This window comes from Peromyscus leucopus, chromosome 23, assembly GCF_004664715.2.
Source record: "Peromyscus leucopus breed LL Stock chromosome 23, UCI_PerLeu_2.1, whole genome shotgun sequence".
Lineage (NCBI taxonomy): Eukaryota > Metazoa > Chordata > Mammalia > Rodentia > Cricetidae > Peromyscus > Peromyscus leucopus.
In genome coordinates, this window is record NC_051082.1 from 34,662,257 (window position 1) to 34,682,636 (window position 20,380).

Consider the following 20,380-nt stretch of genomic DNA (forward strand, 5'->3'; position numbering starts at 1 on the left):
AAATGAAGTGTATTCAATAATTACTTACTAAATATCCATAATGTGCATTGGAAACTTCAGTGTCTATCAAAACTTTGTGAACATTTATAGTAATATGTAATAAGCAAATGGCACCCAAACCTTCTGCCCTCACTAACACTGGAGAGTGGGGTTTTCTAGGCACAGTAAAAGACAGAAGACGGGTCACGCACCACGTGTCTCTAGAGCCGGTCACCTGTGCGCCCTTCTGGTAAGATTGTCATTTTTTTTATTTTAGTATAATTTAGGAAAAGGGTGGTTTTTGTGTTTTCATGTTAAGCCCTGATTCATTTAGAATGAATTAGAAACGTGTGCTAGAACATGTGCAGACAGCTGGAGGAGAGACGAGAGAGAGGTTGGTGGGAACTGGAAGGCCGAATTGCTAGCAGGCACCCCCCCCACACACACACACACACACAGGCGGACGGAGGCAGGAAGAGGAGAGCGCTGTGCAGAGCGGGAGGGGGACACGCCGAGAGTGCACAGCGCACAGGCTCGCGCACGCACGCGCGCGCACACACACACACACACACACACACACACACGCACAGGCAGACTTTACTCTCTCTCCAATGCAGACTTTACTCTCTCTCCAATGCAGCTCAAGTGAAGAAAGGCCAGGAACGCAGAGTGTACGTTTTCCCGCTCCTGCTCAAGGACTTCTGTCTAAAGGGCAGCCTTCTGGGCGTCGGGCTTTGGAAACATCTTCCGGTGGTGCTGCAGTCTCCCTCCTGCCCACCCACGCAGTCTCTGCTACCAGAGATGAGAGGACGCGATGCTCAGCCACCGCCAGAGCCGCCAAAGTCTTCGTCCCCCCTTTCAAGATGAAATCGCAGTTGCACAGAGATGAACATTGTAATAGCAAGAATATGAATTCAGAGAGAAAGAACCAGAAGAGCAGAGATGGAGACAGCGAAGATGTGCGTGACAGTGACGTCCGTCAGTTTAACAAGGGCAGCTTCCATCAAGAGGCCACCGGACCTCTCACAGAGGGCGCTGAGGAGCCTTTAGGTATCGAGTGGCACTTTGTTTGACCTGGGGTTTGTCCTAAGTTTTTAAATCCTGGTTTCTGTGTGTGTGCGGGTACAGGAGCCACAGCGCACGTGTGGCGGCCAGAGAACAGCTGTGAGGAGTTGGCCTCTCCGCTGTGCATTCTGGGGTTTGAACTCAGGTCGTCTGGCCGTCTGCTGGTCCTGTTCTCACCTTCTGACCAGAGCAGTGGTTCCAGCCGAGCCAGTGCTGCGACCCTTGAGTGCAGTCAGTCCCTCACGTGTGGTGACCGACTGTAAAATGACTTTCGCTGCTACCTCCTAGCTGTAATTGTGCTCCTGTTACGAATCGTATATAAACATCTGTGTTTGCCATGGTCTTAGGAGACCTTTGTGGCGGGGTCATGACCCAAAGGTTGATTAGCCCCGGACTAGTTGGTTCTCCTAGTAATGTTTCCTCCCTTTACGGTGATCAGTCATCTCAGAAACTTTTTAACATTTCAGGTGTTCTGAATCCAAAGGTTAGGTTCAAATTGTTCTAATGGTTTCTTTCAAAAATAACTACTTACAGACTTCCTTGTTTTCTTCTATTTTGTTTATTTATTTATTTTTTAAACAAAAGCCAGGAGCTAGGAGGCAGGTTCAGTGGATGTAGCGCTTGCCGTACAAGTATGAGGAGGACTTAAGTTCAGATTTCTGGTGCCCATATAAAATCCAGATGTGGTGGCACACACATGTGCTTCTGGTGCTGAAGTGGGGCTGAAACAGGAGGATGCCTGGAGCTCTCTGGCCAGCCTGGTCAAATTGGTGAGCTCTGCAACCATGAGAGACCTTGTCCCAAAGTGGAGAGTGATCAGGTTAAGACGCGCCCTATTAACCTGTGGCCTTCACACGCGTGTTTGCGCACATGCACACACAAGACAAACGTAATAGTGGTGCAAGACCAGGTGTGATGTATCCTCAGAGCTGTGACGCCAGCGCTCAAGAGTCTCAGGTCAGGAGCGCTGTGAGTCCTGGGCTATCCTGGGCTACATAGCAGGACACTGTCTCAAAAAAAGAACAGCTTCACTCGGTGGCGGATAAACCCGGTTGTCAGGACCCTGGGACAGTGAGTGCTGGGAGCTCAGGGCTGGCGTGGGCTCGAGTGAGACCTGTGTCCCCCACCCCAGATAAAGGGACCATCAGGTGCAGTCCAAGACCTCCGTGACTGGCGGAGCTGAGTCGTTGGTTGGTTGGTTGGTTTTTGGAGACCTGGTTTCTCTGTGTAACCTTGGCTATCCTGGATCTTGCTCTCTAGACCAGACTTCCCTTGAACTCACAGAGCTCCACCCGCCTCTGCCTCCTGGGCTGTGCCTTTTAAACTCTGCATCCATCTCACTTTTGCCAACTGTCCTTTAACAGATTTAACGATGAGCCTTCAGAATGCCAGAGACCTACAGAGTATGCGCATTAAAGAGAAAGGAAGGCACCGTCTCTGTCCCCAGCCAGGCAGTCTGTATCTTACAAAATCATCCACCCTGCCTCGGATCTCTCTGCAGGCCGCAGTAGGAGGCCGGGTCCCTTCTGCGTGTTCTCATAAGCAGGTACGCTGTGATGCTAACAGCTTTTACAGCAAAAGGAAAACCTCACGCCGTTAGCTAGACTCTGCAAATTGTCCTGTGTAGAGAATGAACAAATTACTGCTGAGCAAATGAAAAGCGATTCTGCTTCCTCATCAGCCTACAGTGCCAGGCATGTCTTACCCTCACCAAAGTCGTCTGTGTTTCCAGACTGCTGGTGGTGCTTCACATCTGCCTGCTTTGGTGGTGTAAGTGCTCTGAGCGAGGCATTGGAGGAGGCGAATCAGCCCTGATTGAAAGTGTGACTGACTGGTAGCCCTGCAGTTTCCAGAGGTGCCCATGTTTGTGGAGTATTCCCGAGTAGAGGGCCGGAAGTAGCAGCAGTGGTGCTAAGGGTGCGGACAGAAGCTTTGTCACCTCAGATGTCTCGGTGACGGCGCCTTCAGCCTCACAGCCCCATGAGAAATGCACCATCGTTTTTCCCATTGTTGGGCGGGGGGCGAGAGGACTGGAGCCCAGAGAGGGGTCGGAGCCGCTCTGCCTGAGGTTGGGCGTGCGGGGTGAGAGGAAGCCCCTGGCAGTGCCCTGCACCTGCCCTCCCTCGCCTTTAGGAGAAGTCACTAGAAGTCACTAGTCCTTTGTACAACGTAGTGGGTTAAAACCACGGAGCTCTTGGTGAATTTGTGTGTGTGCCGGTCGGTGCTGGGGCCGAGCTGACCTGCGCTGCACTCAGTTTTCTCCACGGAGGGACGGACGGACGGACGGACGGACGAACGGACAGACTGCTGAAGAAGCGCAGCCCGCTGCCGTCGCTGCCACTGCAGGTGGCCGATCTAGCAAGAGGGAGATAGGAGAGGAGATGAAAAGTGCAGCCACCTCTAGATGCAGGAGCTGTTTATACACGTTACACTTTTAGTGCTGCAGAGGGGGTTCGAGTCTGTGCGTGCGTGCGTGCGTGCGTGTGTGTGTGTGTGCGTGCGTGCGTGTGCGTGTGTTCACAGCCAGTGCTTTTCACATGCTAAGCACACACTTTATCAATGAGCTACACTCCTGGACCAGTTAATAGCTTTATAGTGACTATTTTAGTATTTAAGTGAAAAGTTCTGGATAAATTCAGTTTATATTCTAGGGCTGTATTTGATTTTTATTTATTTATTATCATCACATTTTTCTGTTTGTTTTGTACAGCTCTACATGTATGGCGTGTCTAAAGAGTGCATAAACATTAACAGCAAAAACGCTGAGTATTTTCAGTTTGACCTTCAGGATTATTTTGGTAAAGAAGATCTGTGTGCTGGAAAGGGCGTTCAGTTGGCAGACGGTGGCTGGCTGATCCCCTCCAATGATGGGAAGGCTGGAAAAGAAGAATTTTATAGGTGCTGTGTGCAGGAAGAGGGTTTCTGCTAACCTCTCCCTCCCTCCCTCCCTCCTTCCTTCCCTCCCTCCCTCCCTCCCTCCAATGTACATGAGTGCTCTATCTGCATGTACACCTATAGGCCAGAAGGGGGCATCAGATCTCATGAGATGGTTGTGAGCCATCATGTGGGTGCTGGGAATTGAACCCAGGTCCTCTGGAAGAGCAGCCGTGTTCTTAACCACTGAGCCATCTCTCCAGCCCTCTTGCCTCTCTCCTGTCTTTCCTATGGCTCTGAAGCTAAAAAGTCACTAGTCATTTTTTTTTTAATCGGAATCTTTTAAAGTGTATTTTGGCTCACTAAACATTCTTTTGAAATCTTTTGAAAATTGGATGTGATTTATCCTGGGACTTAATGAAGTGTGTTTTTTTTGTTTTTAAATCGACTATACTTTTATACGTTATAGTAGAAGCAGATCACTGTGAGTGTCCTTGCGGTACCCCACTTGTGTCCTTTCCTCTTTCACGCGGTGTTTTAATACATGGTGAGAGGACAAGCACCAGTGCTCACCTCGGCAGCACATACACTAAAATTGGGACGGTACAGAGGTGAGCGTGGCCCTGCACCAGGATGACACACAGATGCATGAGCATTATGAGAGGGATCAGGATACAGGATGTGAAATCCACAAAGAATCAATAAAATGTGGGGTTTTTTTTAAGTGAAAAAAAAAATTTTAAAAAAGCACTAAAATGTAAACAGAAATATTTCAATATTGGTACATAATTAGCAAATCTCAGCACTTAGACATCAACAGCTTAGTTGTTCAACATTGCTTCCCGGTGTATACTCACAAAAGCTTACTGCGTGCTTTTGCAGAAGAGACAAGCGATGGCTGTGGAATCCGATAGCATTCTGTGCTTTTATTGCCTTGTGTGTTTCTTTGTGCAGGGCTCTGTGTGACACTCCAGGTGTGGACCCAAAGCTGCTCTCGAGCGCCTGGGTCTCCAATCACTACCGGTGGATTGTGTGGAAACTGGCAGCTATGGAGTTTGCTTTTCCTAAGGAATTTGCCAACAGATGCCTAAACCCAGAAAGAGTGCTGCTTCAGCTAAAATACAGGCAAGTTGAAAGTGACGGTGTCGTGCAGTCTGCAGGTTCCTGTGCAGCCTGTGACTTCCATCTCACAGATGGCGCATGAGCCAGTTGTGAGTGACAGCCCCACGTAAGGAAACTGTTCGTATGCCTCCATTTTCCCCTTCTTCCACCCTCTCATTGACCTTTTGACATGGGAATTACTAATTTGATCCAAAATTTAAAGATTGTTAATAAAACATTTTTGTCTTCAGTATTCTCATTTTAACGATAAAAAACAGTATGTTGCTGGGCGGTGGTGGCGCACGCCTTTAATCCCAGCACTTGGGAGGCAGAGGCAGGTGGATCTCTGTGAGTTCAAGGCCAGCCAGGGCTACAGAGTGAGTTCCAGGACAGGCACCAAAACTACACAGAGAAACGCTGTCTTGAAAAACAAAACAAAACAAAACAAAAAAAAAAAAACCAGTATGTCTAGCTACATTTTTTTTTCTTTTGGTTTTTTAAGATAGGCTTTCTCTGTGTAGCCCTGGCTGTCCTGGAACTCACTCTATAGACCAGGCTGGCCTTGAACTCAGAGATCCACCTGCCTCTGCTTCCCAAGTGCTGAGATTAAAGGTTTGTACCACCATTGCCTGCCTTCTAGCTTAATTCTTTTTTCTTTTTTTTTTTTTTTTTTTTGGTTTTTGGAGACAGGGTTTCTCTGTGTAGCTTTGTGCCTTTCCTGGAACTCACTTTGGAGACCAGGCTGGCCTCGAACTCACAGAGATCCGCCTGCCTCTGCCTCCCGAGTGCTGGGATTAAAGGCGTGCGCCACCACCGCCCGGCTAGCTTAATTCTTAAAATTATCTTTTCAGTATTTCTTTGATGAAATATATAATAGTGGCTTTTTTTTTGCAACAGGGTTTCTATGTGAAACAGTAGTCGTTGTCCTGTAACTCACTCTGTAGACCAAGCTGACCTTGAACTCAGAGATTGGCCTGCCTCTGCCTCCTGAGAGCTGGGACTAAAGATGTACATCACCACGCCTGGCTTGATGAACTAATTTTTAAGAATATTTATTCATTTGTGAGTGCACCTGGGTGTACCCATGTGCTCCTATGCATGTGTGGATGTGTCCTCCTGTATGTATGCATGAGGCAGAAGAAGGCATCCGGTGCCCTCCACTCGCATGCTCTGCCTGGTCCTTTGAGGTGGGGTCTCCCTGAACCTGGAGCTCATGTTTTCTTGGCTAGTCTGGAAGCCAGCAATCCCTGGCAATCCCCCTGTCTCCAGCCACCTCAGAGCTGGGGTTACAGGCACGTATCTACACCAGCTTGTTGTGTGGGTGCTAGGTCCTAAACTCTGGTCCTCGTGATAGTGCCACAAGCTGTCTTAACTGCCATGTTGTGTCTCCAGCCCATGAGCTAACTACCTCTCAGGTATTCAGTAGCTTTGTCTACAGTGAGACCCCAGGGGTGCAATTCCTAAAGTCAGCATTTTCGTTTCATCTTCAGATATGATGTGGAAATTGACAACAGCAGCAGATCGGCTCTAAAGAAGATCCTGGAAAGGGATGATACAGCCGCAAAAACACTCGTCCTCTGTGTTTCTGACGTCCTTTCACCAAGCACAAGTGTATCTGAAGCCTCAGGCAGTAAAACTAGTAGTGCCGATCCCAAGAGCCTAGACACGATTGAACTCACGGACGGATGGTATGCTGTCAAGGCCCAGCTGGACCCTCCACTTGTGGCTCTTGTGAGGAGCGGGAGACTGGCTGTGGGTCAGAAGATCGTTACCTACGGGGCAGAGCTGGTGGGCTCTCCTGATGCCTGTGCACCTCTGGAAGCCCCGGACTCTCTTAGGCTAAAGGTAAATTAAACTACTGCACATCTGGGCAAGAACCAGCCTGTGAGTCCGGTATAGTCTGGAGAGGCAATTAACTGAAATGTGTTTACTTTTGACATAAAGGAGAGCATCTCTTGACAATGTACTGGTAATATAAGAAGCAAATTTTACTAAGAGTTTTCCCTGGCTAGGGGAGGCAGAGCTATTTCTTGAGCTAAATGCAGTTACAGTTACTGAATAAGAGTCAGTCTTGTTCCAGAGTCGAGTGAGGTACCTGTGCTCCTGTCTCTCCCGGCACTGGGATTCCAAGTGCCTGCCTCCACTCCCCGCGTTTTCAATGGTTCTGGAGCTAAAACCCAGATCCTCATGTGGACAGGGCAAGCGCCTTACCCACTGAGCCACCCGCTAACCTATTTTTCTATTAAAAATACTTAATAACAACATTGATGTTTTGTAGCAGAAGTGATTGCGCATGTGCGTGCGTGCGTGCGTGCGTGCGTGCGTGCGTGCGTGCGTGCGTGCGTGCGTGTGTGTGTGTGTGTGTGTACACGCACGCGTACACGCACGCGCATGCATGCATGCATGCATGCATGTGTTGCTAGGGGATCAGATCCTGCACATGCTAGGCAAGTCTCTGAGGTACACCCCAAGCTCCAGTAGAAACATTCTTGAGAAGTATATGTTGAACTATTTTCCCTTTTGTATAGTTTTTCTGCTTACTTGCTTTTTTTTAAACCAGTCATCTTTATGAGATATTTAAAAGTGAATTTTTAAAAAGTTTATTTTCTGAGAATGTGTGTTTTGCCTGCCTGTGTACCATATGCATGCAGCTCCCTCAGAGGCCAGAAGAGGACATTGGATCCCCTCTGCCAAAGCAGCAAATGCTCTTAACCGCTGAACCACCTTTTTATCACCACCACACACACACACACACACACACACACACACACACAAGTGAATTTTTGTTTCTGTTTTTCGAGACAGGGTTTCTCTGTGTAGCCCAGGCTGGCCTCGAACTCACAGAGATCCGCCTGCCTCTGCCTCCTGAGTGTTGGCATTAAAGGTGTGCGCCACCACCACCACCAGCTCAAGTGAATGTTGTCAAACCATCCCAAAGACCCAGAGTTGTAGAGCAGAACCAGTATGTCTTTAACTTCCGCTCTTGAACTCGTGCAGATTTCCGCCAACAGCACACGGCCCGCTCGCTGGCACAGCAAGCTGGGGTTCTTTCGCGACCCCAGGCCTTTCCCTCTGCCCTTGTCCTCACTGTTCTGTGACGGAGGAAGCGTTGGCTGCGTGGACGTCGTCGTTCAGAGAGTGTACCCTCTGCAGGTATGGCGCGGTCAGAAGCTTACCGTGCGGTGTCTCTCCTTACGAGAGTCTGAATCTTCCTTCCTGTTTTCAATACATTGTCAGTGGGTGGAGAAGACGGCCTCTGGGTTGTACGTATTTCGTACCGAGAGGGAAGAGGAGAAGGAGGCGGTGAGGTTTGCAGGAGCCCAGCAGAAGAAACTGGAGGCCTTGTTCACCAGAGTCCAGGCCGAGTTTAAAGACCGTGAAGGTAAACTGGGCTTCGGGTTACAAATTGTCGTTTCTCACAACGTTTTATAGCTGCGTGAATTCTTGTTAGTAATGGATGCTTTTTTTAATTCTGCATCTGATTTTTTTAACCTACAAAATATCATACATATGCAGAAATGAAAACTGAACTGACCCTGACTGTCATTGCTGCTTTGAGAACTGAGCTTTTAGGTAATTGTCGGAGACGGTGAAAGGGGACAGCATTTTCCGGTCTCCTCTCTCTCTTGGCGCATGCGCTCTCCTTTAGCTCTCCTCTCTCCTTTAGAGGCAGGATCTTACAAAGTTGATGAACCTGGCCTTGTATACTCTAGCTCAGGCAGCCCTTCGACTTTTGATCCTCCTGCCTCGGCCTCCAGGGTAGCTGGGGTGCAGGCCTGCCCCCAGGCATGAATTCATAAGCTGGCTTTCAGTATCTAGGGAATTCTGGTGGAGGACAAGGGTGGCCCAGAGGAGGCGGCCGGACTAGTGTCCTCTGGTCCCGCCGCGCTTCTTCCTCAGCGCCTGTCCCGCTCTGCACCAGCGTGTGTCATTGAAGTCTGGAGTGTCCGAGGAACAGAACTCCAGGAACTAGGTAGGGCTCCTTCCCCCACATCGACCTTTACGCATAAATGACTCAACGTTCCCTTTTCCAATCATCTTTGTGTTGCTAAAGATCTTGTTTCCGTGTGTTTCCTCAGATTGTCCTGTAGGTGTACTATGTGTGTATCTGTAGGAAGGTTAGGGGCTGGAGAGACGCCTTGGTAGCTAAGAGCCCTTCCTGCTCCTGCAGAGGACCTGAGCTCACTTCCCAGCACCCACAAGCACAGACAGCTCCAGCTCCAGGGGTCCCAGGACTCTCGTGGCGTGACACTCCACACAAGTGTCATGCTTTCATAGAAACACACGTCACATACTCAAGCAAACTTTTAAAACAAAGATTGGATTTCCACTATCTTACATATTTAAAATTATCACCAGATTATACTGTTTTCCTGAATAAGTAAATCAATATGAGACACAAGTTATTTAAATTACAAGTTACAAATTAATCTATTTCCATAAACCCCTGTGTATGACGTTGTAGCCGAGAATGCGTCAGTTTCTTTTCTCTCTCTCTCATTTTAACAAGGAAACTTTTAGTAGATAGGTGGTTTTTAAAGTATTTTTTTTATTCCATTCATCCATTGATTTTGTGTGCATGTCACACACGTGTCACATTGATTGTGTGTGCATGTCACACACGTGTCCAGAAGAAGTAAGGGACAGCTTACGGTCAGCTCTCTCTTGCCTCGTGGGCTCTGGGGATCGGACCAGGTTGGCAGGCTTGGTAACGGGCACCATCACCGGCTGGGCCATCCCGCCGCTCTTGGTGGCCTTTGATTACCCATTCTCTGTCCTCTGGGTGTTTTTGCGTGACTTTGTAGTTTCGCTCCTAAGGTCTGGGTTTAGCCAATCACAGCTGCTTCCTTCCTCCCAGAAGACAGAGCACAGCAGCGTGTGCTGTCCCGTGCGCTCACCAGGCAGCAGGTCCACGCTCTGCAGGACGGGGCGGAGCTCTATGCAGCAGTGCAGAGCGCGCCAGACCCGGAGCACCTTGAGGTGAGGAGGAGCCGGGGACTGGCTTCAGTCCCCAGCCCTGGGAAGCTGTGCTCATGCTGGCCATTACAGCAAGGCCATGTTGAAATGCTGCTACATCTTTCCGATGACTCCTGCGGCAAGTTTCTGATTCTGTATCGAATGAGAATAAAAAGGTTTATGAGTTTCACATATTAAAACAACATGGTTTAAAATGCCAGGCGAGGCCAGAGAGAGGCTCAGAGGGCAAAGGCTCCCTGCTGCCAACCCGACAGCCTGGGTTCAGTCCCTGGGACCCATGTGACGGGAGGAGAGAACCAACTCCTGCCAGTGTTCCTCTGACCTGTGCACACCCAAAATACATACGAGTGTGTGTGTGTGGCACATGTTTGTGTTCCAAGAACTCTGGGGACCGAGAGGCAGAATGGCAAGATATATGCCTGGGAGACACAGCAAAATTCTGTCTGGAGAGATGGCTTAGTGGTTAAGAATGCTCAGAGCCTTATAGAGGACCCAAATTGGGTTCCCAGCACCCAGCCCTTTGAAGTGTAGGCGTGCGGGTTGTGGTTAAAGACCACTAAGTGTTCGGGGTCTGTCACAAGGGCACAGGTAGTGTGAGGTCCCTAAGAGCCTGGTGTGATCAAATGAAGAGTTGGCACACACCCTCAGCTGGGTCGGGTCTGTTGCTTCTCACATAAGGCAGCCCAGTTGGGGGAGACAGGATTGCCATTGTGGCTGCCCCCTGATGTTTTCAATGGTCACAGGGATGTTTCAGTGAAGAGCAGCTGAGAGCCTTGAACAACCACAGACAAATGTTGAACGATAAGAAACAAGCACAGATCCAGTCCGAGTTCCAGAAGGCCTTGGAGGCCGCTGAGCAAGAGGAGGGCCTATCAAGGGATGTTACACCTGTGTGGAAGCTGCGTGTGACAAGCTACGAGGGAGAGGAAAAATCATGTGAGTGTGCAAAGTTCGTGTTTTGTTTTCTTTGATCAATTTTGTTAAGTTAAAAAGTGAGCTTATAGCCGGGCGGTGGTGGCGCACGCCTTTAATCCCAGCACTCGGGAGGCAGAGCCAGGTGGATCTCTGTGAGTTCGAGGCCAGCCTGGACTACCAAGTGAGTCCCAGGAAAGGTGCAAAGCTACACAGAAACCTTGTCTCGAAAAACCAAAAAAAAAAAAAAAAAAAGTGAGCTTATGCTGGGTGGTGGTGCACACCTTTCATCCCAGCACTCAGGAGGCAAAGGCAGGTGGATCTCTGAGTTCGAGGCCAGCCTGGGCTACAGACATTCAAGGCTGCACAGAGAAACCATGGCTTGAAAAACCAAAAAAAAAAAAAAAAAAAAAAAAAAGGCCTACAAATGACAAGTGAAATATAAACTCACGTGTATCAAGTGAATAAAATGGGCTGTGAGCACCCACAGAGCAGGAGAACCCTTGGGTCTTCACCAAATGCTTCAGCAAATGGTCACCAGTGTGCCCGTCATGTCCTCTCTCTCTCTCTGAACAGCTCTGTTGAGTATCTGGCGTCCGTCATCAGACCTACAGTCCCTGTTAACAGAAGGAAACAGATACAGAATCTATCATCTTGCAGTATCGAAATCGAGGAGTAAATTTGAACGACTCAGCATCCAGTTAACAGCTACGAAAAGAACTCAGTATCAGCAGCTACCGGTCTGTACCTCTCCTTCCGTTTTGATAAATGCATAGCCCTTTCCGGAGTCTTGGCACGCTGACTGTCCGTTCTGTTTCCCACAGGCTGCCAGTGAAATCTTAGCCCAGGTTTACCAGCCCAGGGAGCCCCTTCACTTCAGCAGACTGTTAGAGCCGGCCTTTCGGCCTCCTTGTTCTGAAGTGGACCTTGTAGGAGTTGTGGTCTCTGTTGTAAAGACAGCAGGTAATGTACAGTGCATTTAATGGAGTCTTTTGTTGATTCTCTCGAAGAACATTGCCTGTCAAGCTGTAAACTAATAACTAGTGGGGCTACACTGTGTGGGGATGTGAAAGTGACCTTCGTGGTCGCTTGTGTGTTTCTCTGTATGTGTGTGGGTGTGCCGGCAGAGTGTGGGGGTCGGAGAACAACCTATAGGAGTCTGCTCTCTTCCTCCACGGGGCCCGAGATCAAACTCGGGTCAGCAGGCTTGATGGCTGAGTACCTTTACCCACTGAGCCATCCTGTTGGCCATTAGCCTCTTTGCTTTTCTGTTCGTTTTGTTTTGTCTTTTTGAGACAGGGTTTCTCTGTGTAGTTTTCGTTCCTGTCCTGGATCTCACTCTGTAGACCAGGCTGGCCTCGAACTCACAGAGATCCACCTGTCTCTGCCTCCCGAGTGCTGGGATTAAAGGTGTGCGCCACCAACGCCCGGCCCTCTTTTCTTAATAAAAAGCAATTACAGTATTTAAAGAGGAGGCTTATGTTCTGTTCTGTGCTCTTTAACTTTGTAGAGTTTTTGTTGTTGTTGTTGTTTTGTTTTAGTAACTATCATCAAATAATTATATTTAGTGGAACATTTAAACCTCCAGTCTCTTCAGCTTTTAGTATTCTCCAACATCTTGGCTGGATTCTTTTCTCTCTTGTTTGTGTGTTTGCTTTTGTTTGTTTTGTAGCTCTGGGGGTCACACCGAAGGCTCACAATGCTAGGCAGATGTTTCTACCGTGAACTCTGTCCCGCCCTGCTTTATTGTGCGTTTATCTACAAAGCTGTTTCCTTTCCTACAGAAGGGCTGCCCAGATGTCAGAGTCCAGCCGCGATCTCTGTGGAGGCACAGCCTTCCATTCCTTCACCGGCTGTTGTATCCAGACCCCTCAGCCTTAGCTCCTGCTCTCCCATTGCACTCCAGCCATGTGACATGGCCTGGTTGCAGTCTCTGAGGCTGCACTCACTGTTCACGGACAGCCACGGTGGCTTTTGGTGCCTTCATATGGCTGGTCAAGTGTGGCCTGTGAGAGACCCTTCCTAACAGGAGCAGTGTCCGGTTCTCTCCCAAACCAGCACTGTCTGTCTGCCTTCTGTTCCTCCTGGGCACTGCTCAGCATCTAACAGCGTCCCCCACACACCCGTCCCCTCTGGGACGGGACCTGTAGAAACAGGGCACTGTCTCCCACTCTTAAAGCAGTGGTGCATGCCGGGCGGTGGTGGCGCACCCCTTCAATCCCAGCACTCGGGAGGCAGAGCAGGCGGATCTCGGTGAGTTCCAGGCCAGCCTGGGCTACAGAGCTAATTCCAGGACAGGAACAAAAACTACACAGAGAAACCCTGTCTAAAAAGACAAAACAAAACAAAACCCACAAACAATAACAACAACAACAAAGCAGTGCCTGGTGTAGGACAGACTCTTTCCTCAGTGTTGGCTGTCAGTTTCCCATCCCACCCTTCTCTGGCAGCTCACTAGCCTTTCTGCTGTATTGGTGTTTGGTTTTGTTTTGTTTTGAAGTCCCCCGGAGAGAAAGTGCCCTCAGCTAAGCGTTTCTCAGCCCTGACACAGCTTTCGAGAGTTCTCCTTCGCGGCATACTCAGTGCTCTTGTGTCTCTGGGCCTGCCTGTCTCCTCCTTGGGAGCCCCGCCCGCCTGCCCGCCCGCCCACCTCGGGAGTGTCAGGTGTCTTGTGTGACAGGACATATTTCTGCTTTCATTTGGCTCTTTTCATTGTATTTCCTGTCTATCCATTATGACTGCAGTGGCCTCTGTGTCCTTCATCTTGCTTTCTGCGTACACTGTGTGCATCTTGGTCATTTCTCGGGCGTGGATCTGGCCCGTTGGGCCGTCAGCTTCTTAGGTCCTGCCAGCTCCTCTCCATCTTACAGATCTGGTTGTTATCTCCAGTCCAGAGGCTTTGTAGTGACTGTGGCCTGAAGCTCCAGAGCAGAGTCACTTGTGAAAACTGTAGGAATTTTCTTGTTTTGGGGGTGTGTGGGGCGTTCCTTATGGGTTATGTTCTGTGTGTCTCTCTGCTTGCTGCTCTTCCTTCCCCTTGTCTTCCCTCCTTCTCTGCTGTGTTTATTGATGTGGGCTTTTCTCTGGCTGCTGTCTTAGGAAGCCACATTGCCATGTCAGTCCCTGTCATCGGGTCACCCGTGTCTGCACACCTTTGATCGTGATAGAGGGTGGGCGGCTTATTGCACCCCGGCAGTGTTTCTTGAGTGAGTGGTACATGTCGGGTGCACAGCAGCTAAGGACCCCTTCCCAGGAGCGCTCTGGAGGGGAGACTACGGACAAAGACAACCATGTGAGTGCCCCAGGGAAGGAAGGGCTGAGGGCGGAGGAAGAGCCTTCAGAAGAGACCTCATTGACATTTGTGTTGGACCCGAAGAAGCCGAGAGGGAAGCATGTGACCGGGACAGCTTCCCAGGAAGGCCGGGCCAGACCTGTAAGCTTTGGCCGAGGAGAGAGAGGCAGGGAAGACACACACACACACACACACACACACACACACACACGCACGCACGCACGCACGCACGCACGCACGCACGCACGCACGCACGCAGAGGTCAGAGGACGAGACAACTTTACGGAAATAGTTCTTTCTGTACTCCTTGATGCTGGGCTCAGACTGCCAGGCTTGCGCAGCAATCGCTGTGACCCATGGAGCCGTCTTGCTGGCTCTCTTGTATGTATTTTAACTTTTACTTAAAGGCTGATGGGAGGTCATGGGAAGGTCTCGAGTAGAGGAAGGACAGCTTTGACCTTTTCACATATTACCTGAACTATATTACATTGAAAATTGGATATAGAGGGCATGAGTACAAACAGGGACTCCAGGAGGAGGCCATGGTGAGAATCTAGGCAGGGGAGGGGAGGAAACAGACAGAAACCATGGGCGTGGCGAGCAGCAGACCCTGGTTACACTCTGAAGGTGGAGGAAAGTGTGCGGTGTCCAAGCTGTGGAGGACTGGAATTGCCACTCGCTGAAAAGGAAGAACTTGAAAACAGCCCATGGGGAACATGGTTTGCAAGTGGAGTCTCAGCCACATGAGAAGCTTCTGAGGAGATGTGGTAGATGGACAGCTGTGTTTACAGACATTTGCTTGGGGCAGTGGTCAGAGCTGAAGATAGAATTTTAGTGCCATCGGTACCAGTGAGATGCAAAGCCAGGAGACTGAATGAGGTCATGACCATCGGTACCGGTGAGGTGCAAAGCCAGGAGACTGAATGAGGTCACGACCATCGGTACCGGTGAGATGCAGAGCCAGGAAACTGAATGAGGTCGCTCTGAGGCGACTAAGAAGAGACAGAGGACTCAGTTTGACACTTGGATATCCCGAGATGGGGCAGACAGAAAAGAAGCAGTGCTCTGTGTGGTGAAGCCTGTCGGAAGCACTGGTGTGAGGGGAGGAGCAAGACTTGGTCGTTGGATTTCAAGGGCGTCTGGAAGAGAGGGACTGGCTGACTGAGTAGGAAAGGAAGCAGAGGAACAGAGATGGTGACTGTGGTTCCTTTGTGCATGTCTTATTCAAAGAGAAGGAAAAGAAAAGCAGTTGTTAGAATCAGGATCAGGAGACTAGTTTTCAGATGAAAGTTACAGGCACCCTGAGGGCACGCTGTGCCGAAGAAGCTGAGATTGGCACTGGCGGTCAGCACGTGACACCTGCTGGCCACACGCTCTGTGATGAGACACGCCGTAGCCCACTGGGCGGTCAGCACGTGACACCTGCTGGCCACACGCTCTGTGATGAGACACGCCGTAGCCAGCAAGGGACGGGCGAAAGGACCTGGGACCACAAATGCAGGAGCTGATGCAGAGGTAGACGTCTGCATAGATTCAAAAAGGCAGGAAATAAATGCCCAAGAAAGTAGGGGAGAGACTGGCCCAGTGCATCCCTGTGCCTGCCCAGCTCCAGGGGAGGAGAGACTGGCCCAGTGCATCCCTGTGCCTGCCCAGGTCCAGGGGAGGAGAGACTGGCCCAGTGCATCCTTGTGCCTGCCCAGGTCCAGGGGAGGAGAGCCTGGTCCAGTGCATCCCTGTGCTGCCCAGGTCCAGGGGAGGAGAGACTGGCCCAGTGCATCCTTGTGCCTGCCCAGGTCCAGGGGAGGAGAGTCTGGCCCAGTGCATCCCTGTGCCTGCCCGGGTCCAGGGGAGGAGACTGGCCCAGTGCATCCCAAGCCAACCATAGCTCTCCACAGGCCGCCTCCACTTTCTGAGCACATCTTTGCTTTTTGGCAACACACGTTGCTGCCGGTTCATCTGTGTTCCCTGCCGCAGTCCTGTATTAACTCTAGTTCCAAGTGGGAAGCGATTGTAAAGCTAAGAGTCAGCCACACAGAAAGCTGCACTCAGGAGAAGCATGTTTCCCTCCTGGGCAACTACCCTGAGTCTGGTCCTCCTTTGCCCCTCTAGGCCCCACCTGTTTGGTTTCTTGTTGAGCCTTCCTCATTTCTTGGCTCCAAAAAGAAAGAAAGAGAGAAAGAAAGAAAGAGTGTGTTTTCTCTGTCTCCTTCCTGTTCTGCAGGTGACACTGGAGTCTTTCTGGTGTGCTTTTCCCAGTCAGCGCTGTCTTGGGATTCTCTTCATTCTTTTCACAGCTGCCTGGATAACCACTGTGTGGGTGCGGCACAGCTACTCCCGTGTGGGAGCTGGTAGGGCTTGCTTCCAACGTTTTATAAGTGCAGACAGTCCTGCCTGAGTGACCGGGGGCAGCCGTCAGCATGGCCCTGGCTCACGTGTATTTTACTGTTACTGGGCATTCAGAGTGGACTGTAGAAGTGAGTGCCGGGTGGAAAGGTGAGATGCACATAGCTGTGCTAGGCAGTGCCACGTGTTCCCCGGAAGGACGGATCAGCTCTGCGCTCTCACCGGCCATGGATCGGCGCATCTGCTGCCCCGTGGCCTCGAAGTGTTTGCCACTGAAATTTTAGCACCTTCCGCAACGGGTCATTCTGGAAATGCTGTTTTCTGTAAACGCAGGGGTTTTTATCTACGTGGACAGACAAGTAGGTCATTGTCTTAGCAGCTGTAAAGAGAACGTTGACTTTCTTTTCATTCTAGGTCTTGCTCCTGTGGTCTACCTGTCAGATGAATGCCTTAATCTAGTAGTGGTCAAGTTTGGGGCCGACCTTAATGAAGACATCCAGCCCCGTGTGCTGATCGCTGCGAGCAACCTCCAGTGGCGCCCAGAGTCCAGATCAGGAGTGCCGGCTTTGTTTGCGGGGAACTTTTCCATACTCTCTGCCAGTCCAAAGGAGGCCTCCTTCCAGGAGAGAGTCAGCAGAATGAAGCAGGCTATCGAGGTGAGGCCAGAGAGTAGGAAGCGGGGACACGGGTGCCGGAGAGCGCCTTCAGCCCAGGTGTCCACGCATGAGCACAGGTGCTCACTCCCGCCCTCCTCCCCTCACCCTCAGGGGAGTTGGTTTACACTGATGGGAGGGCGTGACAGTTGCTATGGAATTTTCAGTGTCTCCCCACGCCTGTGATTCCAGAACGTGAGTACCAGCCTCCTCTACAGAGTGAGCACCAGACCCTAGCTAAACAACAAACAAACAAAAATGGGACTCATTCTTTTGTTCTGAATGTTTTATTTCTGAAAGAAAATCCTTTCTGAGAACATCCATGTATGAACTAGCAACTCAGGACACAGCTTTTCCAATTCTTTCTTAGAATATGGACACATTTTACAAGGAGGCAGAACAGAAGCTTTCACGTCTGCTTCATGGAGACAGTCCCCAGTGGTCCACCCCGACTAAAGCCTCCGCTCAGGCGCCCTCCACCTGCCCTCCTCTGGAGCTCCTTGCTACAGGAGGCCAGTTCGGCGTAAGTTGTCAGTCTGAGAAGTCGTGTTGGGGAGTAACGTGGTCTGGCGAGCACGAGGTGTAGCTCATCTGCATTTAACCTGTGGCTGGCTGCCGTATGTGGAAATTGTAACTTATTTGTTGAAGTGTGAATGTAAAACTTTGGGAGCAGACTGCGTTGTGGGCAGTCCACGTTCGTGTGGTTGAAAAGCCTTTTGCCTGTTCCTGTTGCTGGAAGAGCTGCCCGAACCTACCGTTTGCTGGCTGCAAACGCTCAGTGTTTCACGCTCAGCTGGCTCATTAAGTCATGGTAGGGGTCTGGTTGCCAGGGCTGACTGGACAGGAGGCATGGCCCAGCACCCTACCTCAGTAAGCAGTCCTCACTGCGTACACGAGAGCTGGTGTTAGTCAGACTGGCCAAGGAAAAAGCTAAAGGCTGACTAGAGGAGAGAGAGACAGAGAGACTAGAACTCCAGGCAGGCCGCTGTGCCTCGGCAGGTAACGGGGCTTGGGGCTCAGCCTGATGATTGCTCTCTGTGACCGCCCTGGTGGAGTGGAGAACCGACTCCCACAGGAAGTCTCCTGACCTCCACAGGTGTGCTGGAGCATGTGAATGCTCGCGTGCACACACACACACACACACATGCACAACATGTACACACACAAAATAATCAATGTTCAGAAGAAGAGCAAGAAGTAGTAATTAGGCAGGGTGTGTTCTCAAAATGATTCTGAGTAGCCTGCATTTTTAGCTTTGTAAGGCTTTGGGAAAGTTAAAGTGCTTTTTGTTTTTTAATCTTGTATGAGGATCTCTTCATTTTCCTTTTCTAGTCATTTTTAGATGCTCTTGTGCGAAATTATTTCCTGTGGGATGGGAATAACAGCGTGCATGTTTTTGATCCCATCTATCCTTCAGCAATTGGATAAGAAAGAATGTGTCCTCTGTTTGTGTTTTTAATGAAAGGTTAAGTTTTATTTTGTTTTTACATACAAGTACATATTATGATAGGCTCCTTTTTTATGTTTTGTAGAGGTTTTCACCTAATAGCGAGCAAAGCTATCCAAGTCCTTTGTCACATTGCACACCAAAAGAGAAGTCCGCACCCCTGGCTCAGGCAGCCCAGATGGCATCAAAGTCTTGTGACGGGGACAGAGAGAGTGAGGACCCAAAAACCTGCAGGAAGAGAAGAGCCTTGGATTTCCTGAGTCGGCTGCCCTTGCCTCCCCCGGTCAGTCCCATCTGTACCTTTGTCTCTCCAGCTGCACAGAAGGCTTTTCAGCCGCCACGGAGTCGTGGTACCAAATGTGCAACACCTAGGGAGGAAAGAGAGCCCCGTCCCCCTCAGAGGAGGGCGCCGCTTCAGAAGGCCGGTGGCGCTTCTCTGCTGGAACATGATTCGGTGGCAGATGAAGAGCTTGCCTTGCTCGATACCCAAGCCCTTGGACCTGGCTCACCAGAAGGAAGTCAACAGGTATTTCCTGGGGACTCTGCAAGGACCCCTGTGCCCCAAGGACAAGAGAGCCCCCAGCCAGCACAGAGGCCAGGCCAGCGTGCAGGACCCAGGTCCAGGAAGGAGTCTGTCTCGGGGACGGCAGAGACTGCCATGACCATGATGGAAAACTAGCTGTTGAGTCTCAGCCTCCCAGTCTGTAAGGTGTGAACAGTTCCAAACTACACGTGTGTGTGACCAGACACATGTCACAGCACATTCCAGAAGTATTTGTTTACAGATGTTCTGCCTGCTTCTCTATCTGTGTAACTATTCAGTTGTCTAAAGCTGGCCAGATGTTAACTAATTCAAAAGGCTTTAAATCTTTATGATTAGATTTGAACACTACAAGCATTATTTTACATGCAAAATAAACACACCTTTGCTTTCCACTTGTTTCACTGACTGAGGTCTCTAAGTACCATCACTTTACTGGTTGATTTGTCATAGTTGGGTTTCTGTTTTTAAAGGTTTTTGTGTGTGTGTGGGTAACTCCTATGAAATAGTGTCCTTTCACATGCGGTTAGTTCTGCTAGAGTCCCTTCTGTCGGAATGAACAGACATGACGGTAGTGTTTACTTCTGGCAGGGTTTCCTTCTTGTCGGCTTTAGGAACCTTCAGAGTCACCCTTACTATAATCTCTCAAATGAAATTATCCGACTGGAAGTCCAGCCGGCCTAACGATGCGCACCTGTCATCCCAGCACGGAGGTAGAGAGACTGTTGGGAGTTCAGGTCATCCTTCACTCCACGGCAAGATCAAGGCGGCCTGCTGTGTAGTGCCCTCCCGTCCACAGGCAGATGCTCTCACCGAGTTTCTGCCTTAAAGTGTTCTCTACTAGTGATTTAAGTTTTGTTCCTAAAATAATTTGGTCTTCCTGTCCTAATCACGGTTCTGTAGACCCAACCTAGAGCAGAGTAAATGAGTCTTATGTGAACAGGATTATGTTATTTATAAAATTTAACCTTTTTGTTCATTTGTTCGTTTGAGACAGGGTTTTCTTATATAGCCCTGGCTGTCCTGGATCTCACTCTGTAGACCAGGCTGGCCTCGAACTCACAGAGATCCACCTGCCTCTGCCTCCCAAGTGCTGGGATTAAAGGTGTGCTCCTCCACCACCGCTTGGCTGAAAGTTAACTTTTTTTTTGTGAATCCTATCAAAAATGCTATTGCCCTCTTTATCCTCTCTCAGG

At 49.9% G+C, this 20,380-nt stretch overlaps 1 protein-coding gene and 1 non-coding gene across 2 annotated transcripts in view; both read left to right on the top strand.

The window, feature by feature from the left end:
- Positions 1-19,592, top strand: part of Brca2 (BRCA2 DNA repair associated) — a 41,923-nt gene extending 22,331 nt beyond the window's left edge. Inside the window, 15 exon segments of the mRNA XM_028878085.2 lie at positions 160-229; positions 620-1,029; positions 2,409-2,590; positions 3,755-3,942; positions 4,873-5,043; positions 6,510-6,864; positions 8,017-8,172; positions 8,257-8,401; positions 9,878-9,999; positions 10,740-10,932; positions 11,485-11,648; positions 11,733-11,871; positions 16,958-17,199; positions 17,567-17,719; positions 18,729-19,592. Coding sequence (XP_028733918.2) covers positions 160-229; positions 620-1,029; positions 2,409-2,590; positions 3,755-3,942; positions 4,873-5,043; positions 6,510-6,864; positions 8,017-8,172; positions 8,257-8,401; positions 9,878-9,999; positions 10,740-10,932; positions 11,485-11,648; positions 11,733-11,871; positions 16,958-17,199; positions 17,567-17,719; positions 18,729-19,322 — 3,284 coding nt within the window. The 3' untranslated portion in view covers positions 19,323-19,592.
- Positions 4,484-4,586, top strand: LOC114699174. Its single transcript, XR_003735483.1, has one exon. It is a non-coding gene; the product is annotated as a U6 spliceosomal RNA (small nuclear RNA).
- Positions 19,593-20,380: the final 788 nt, after the last annotated feature.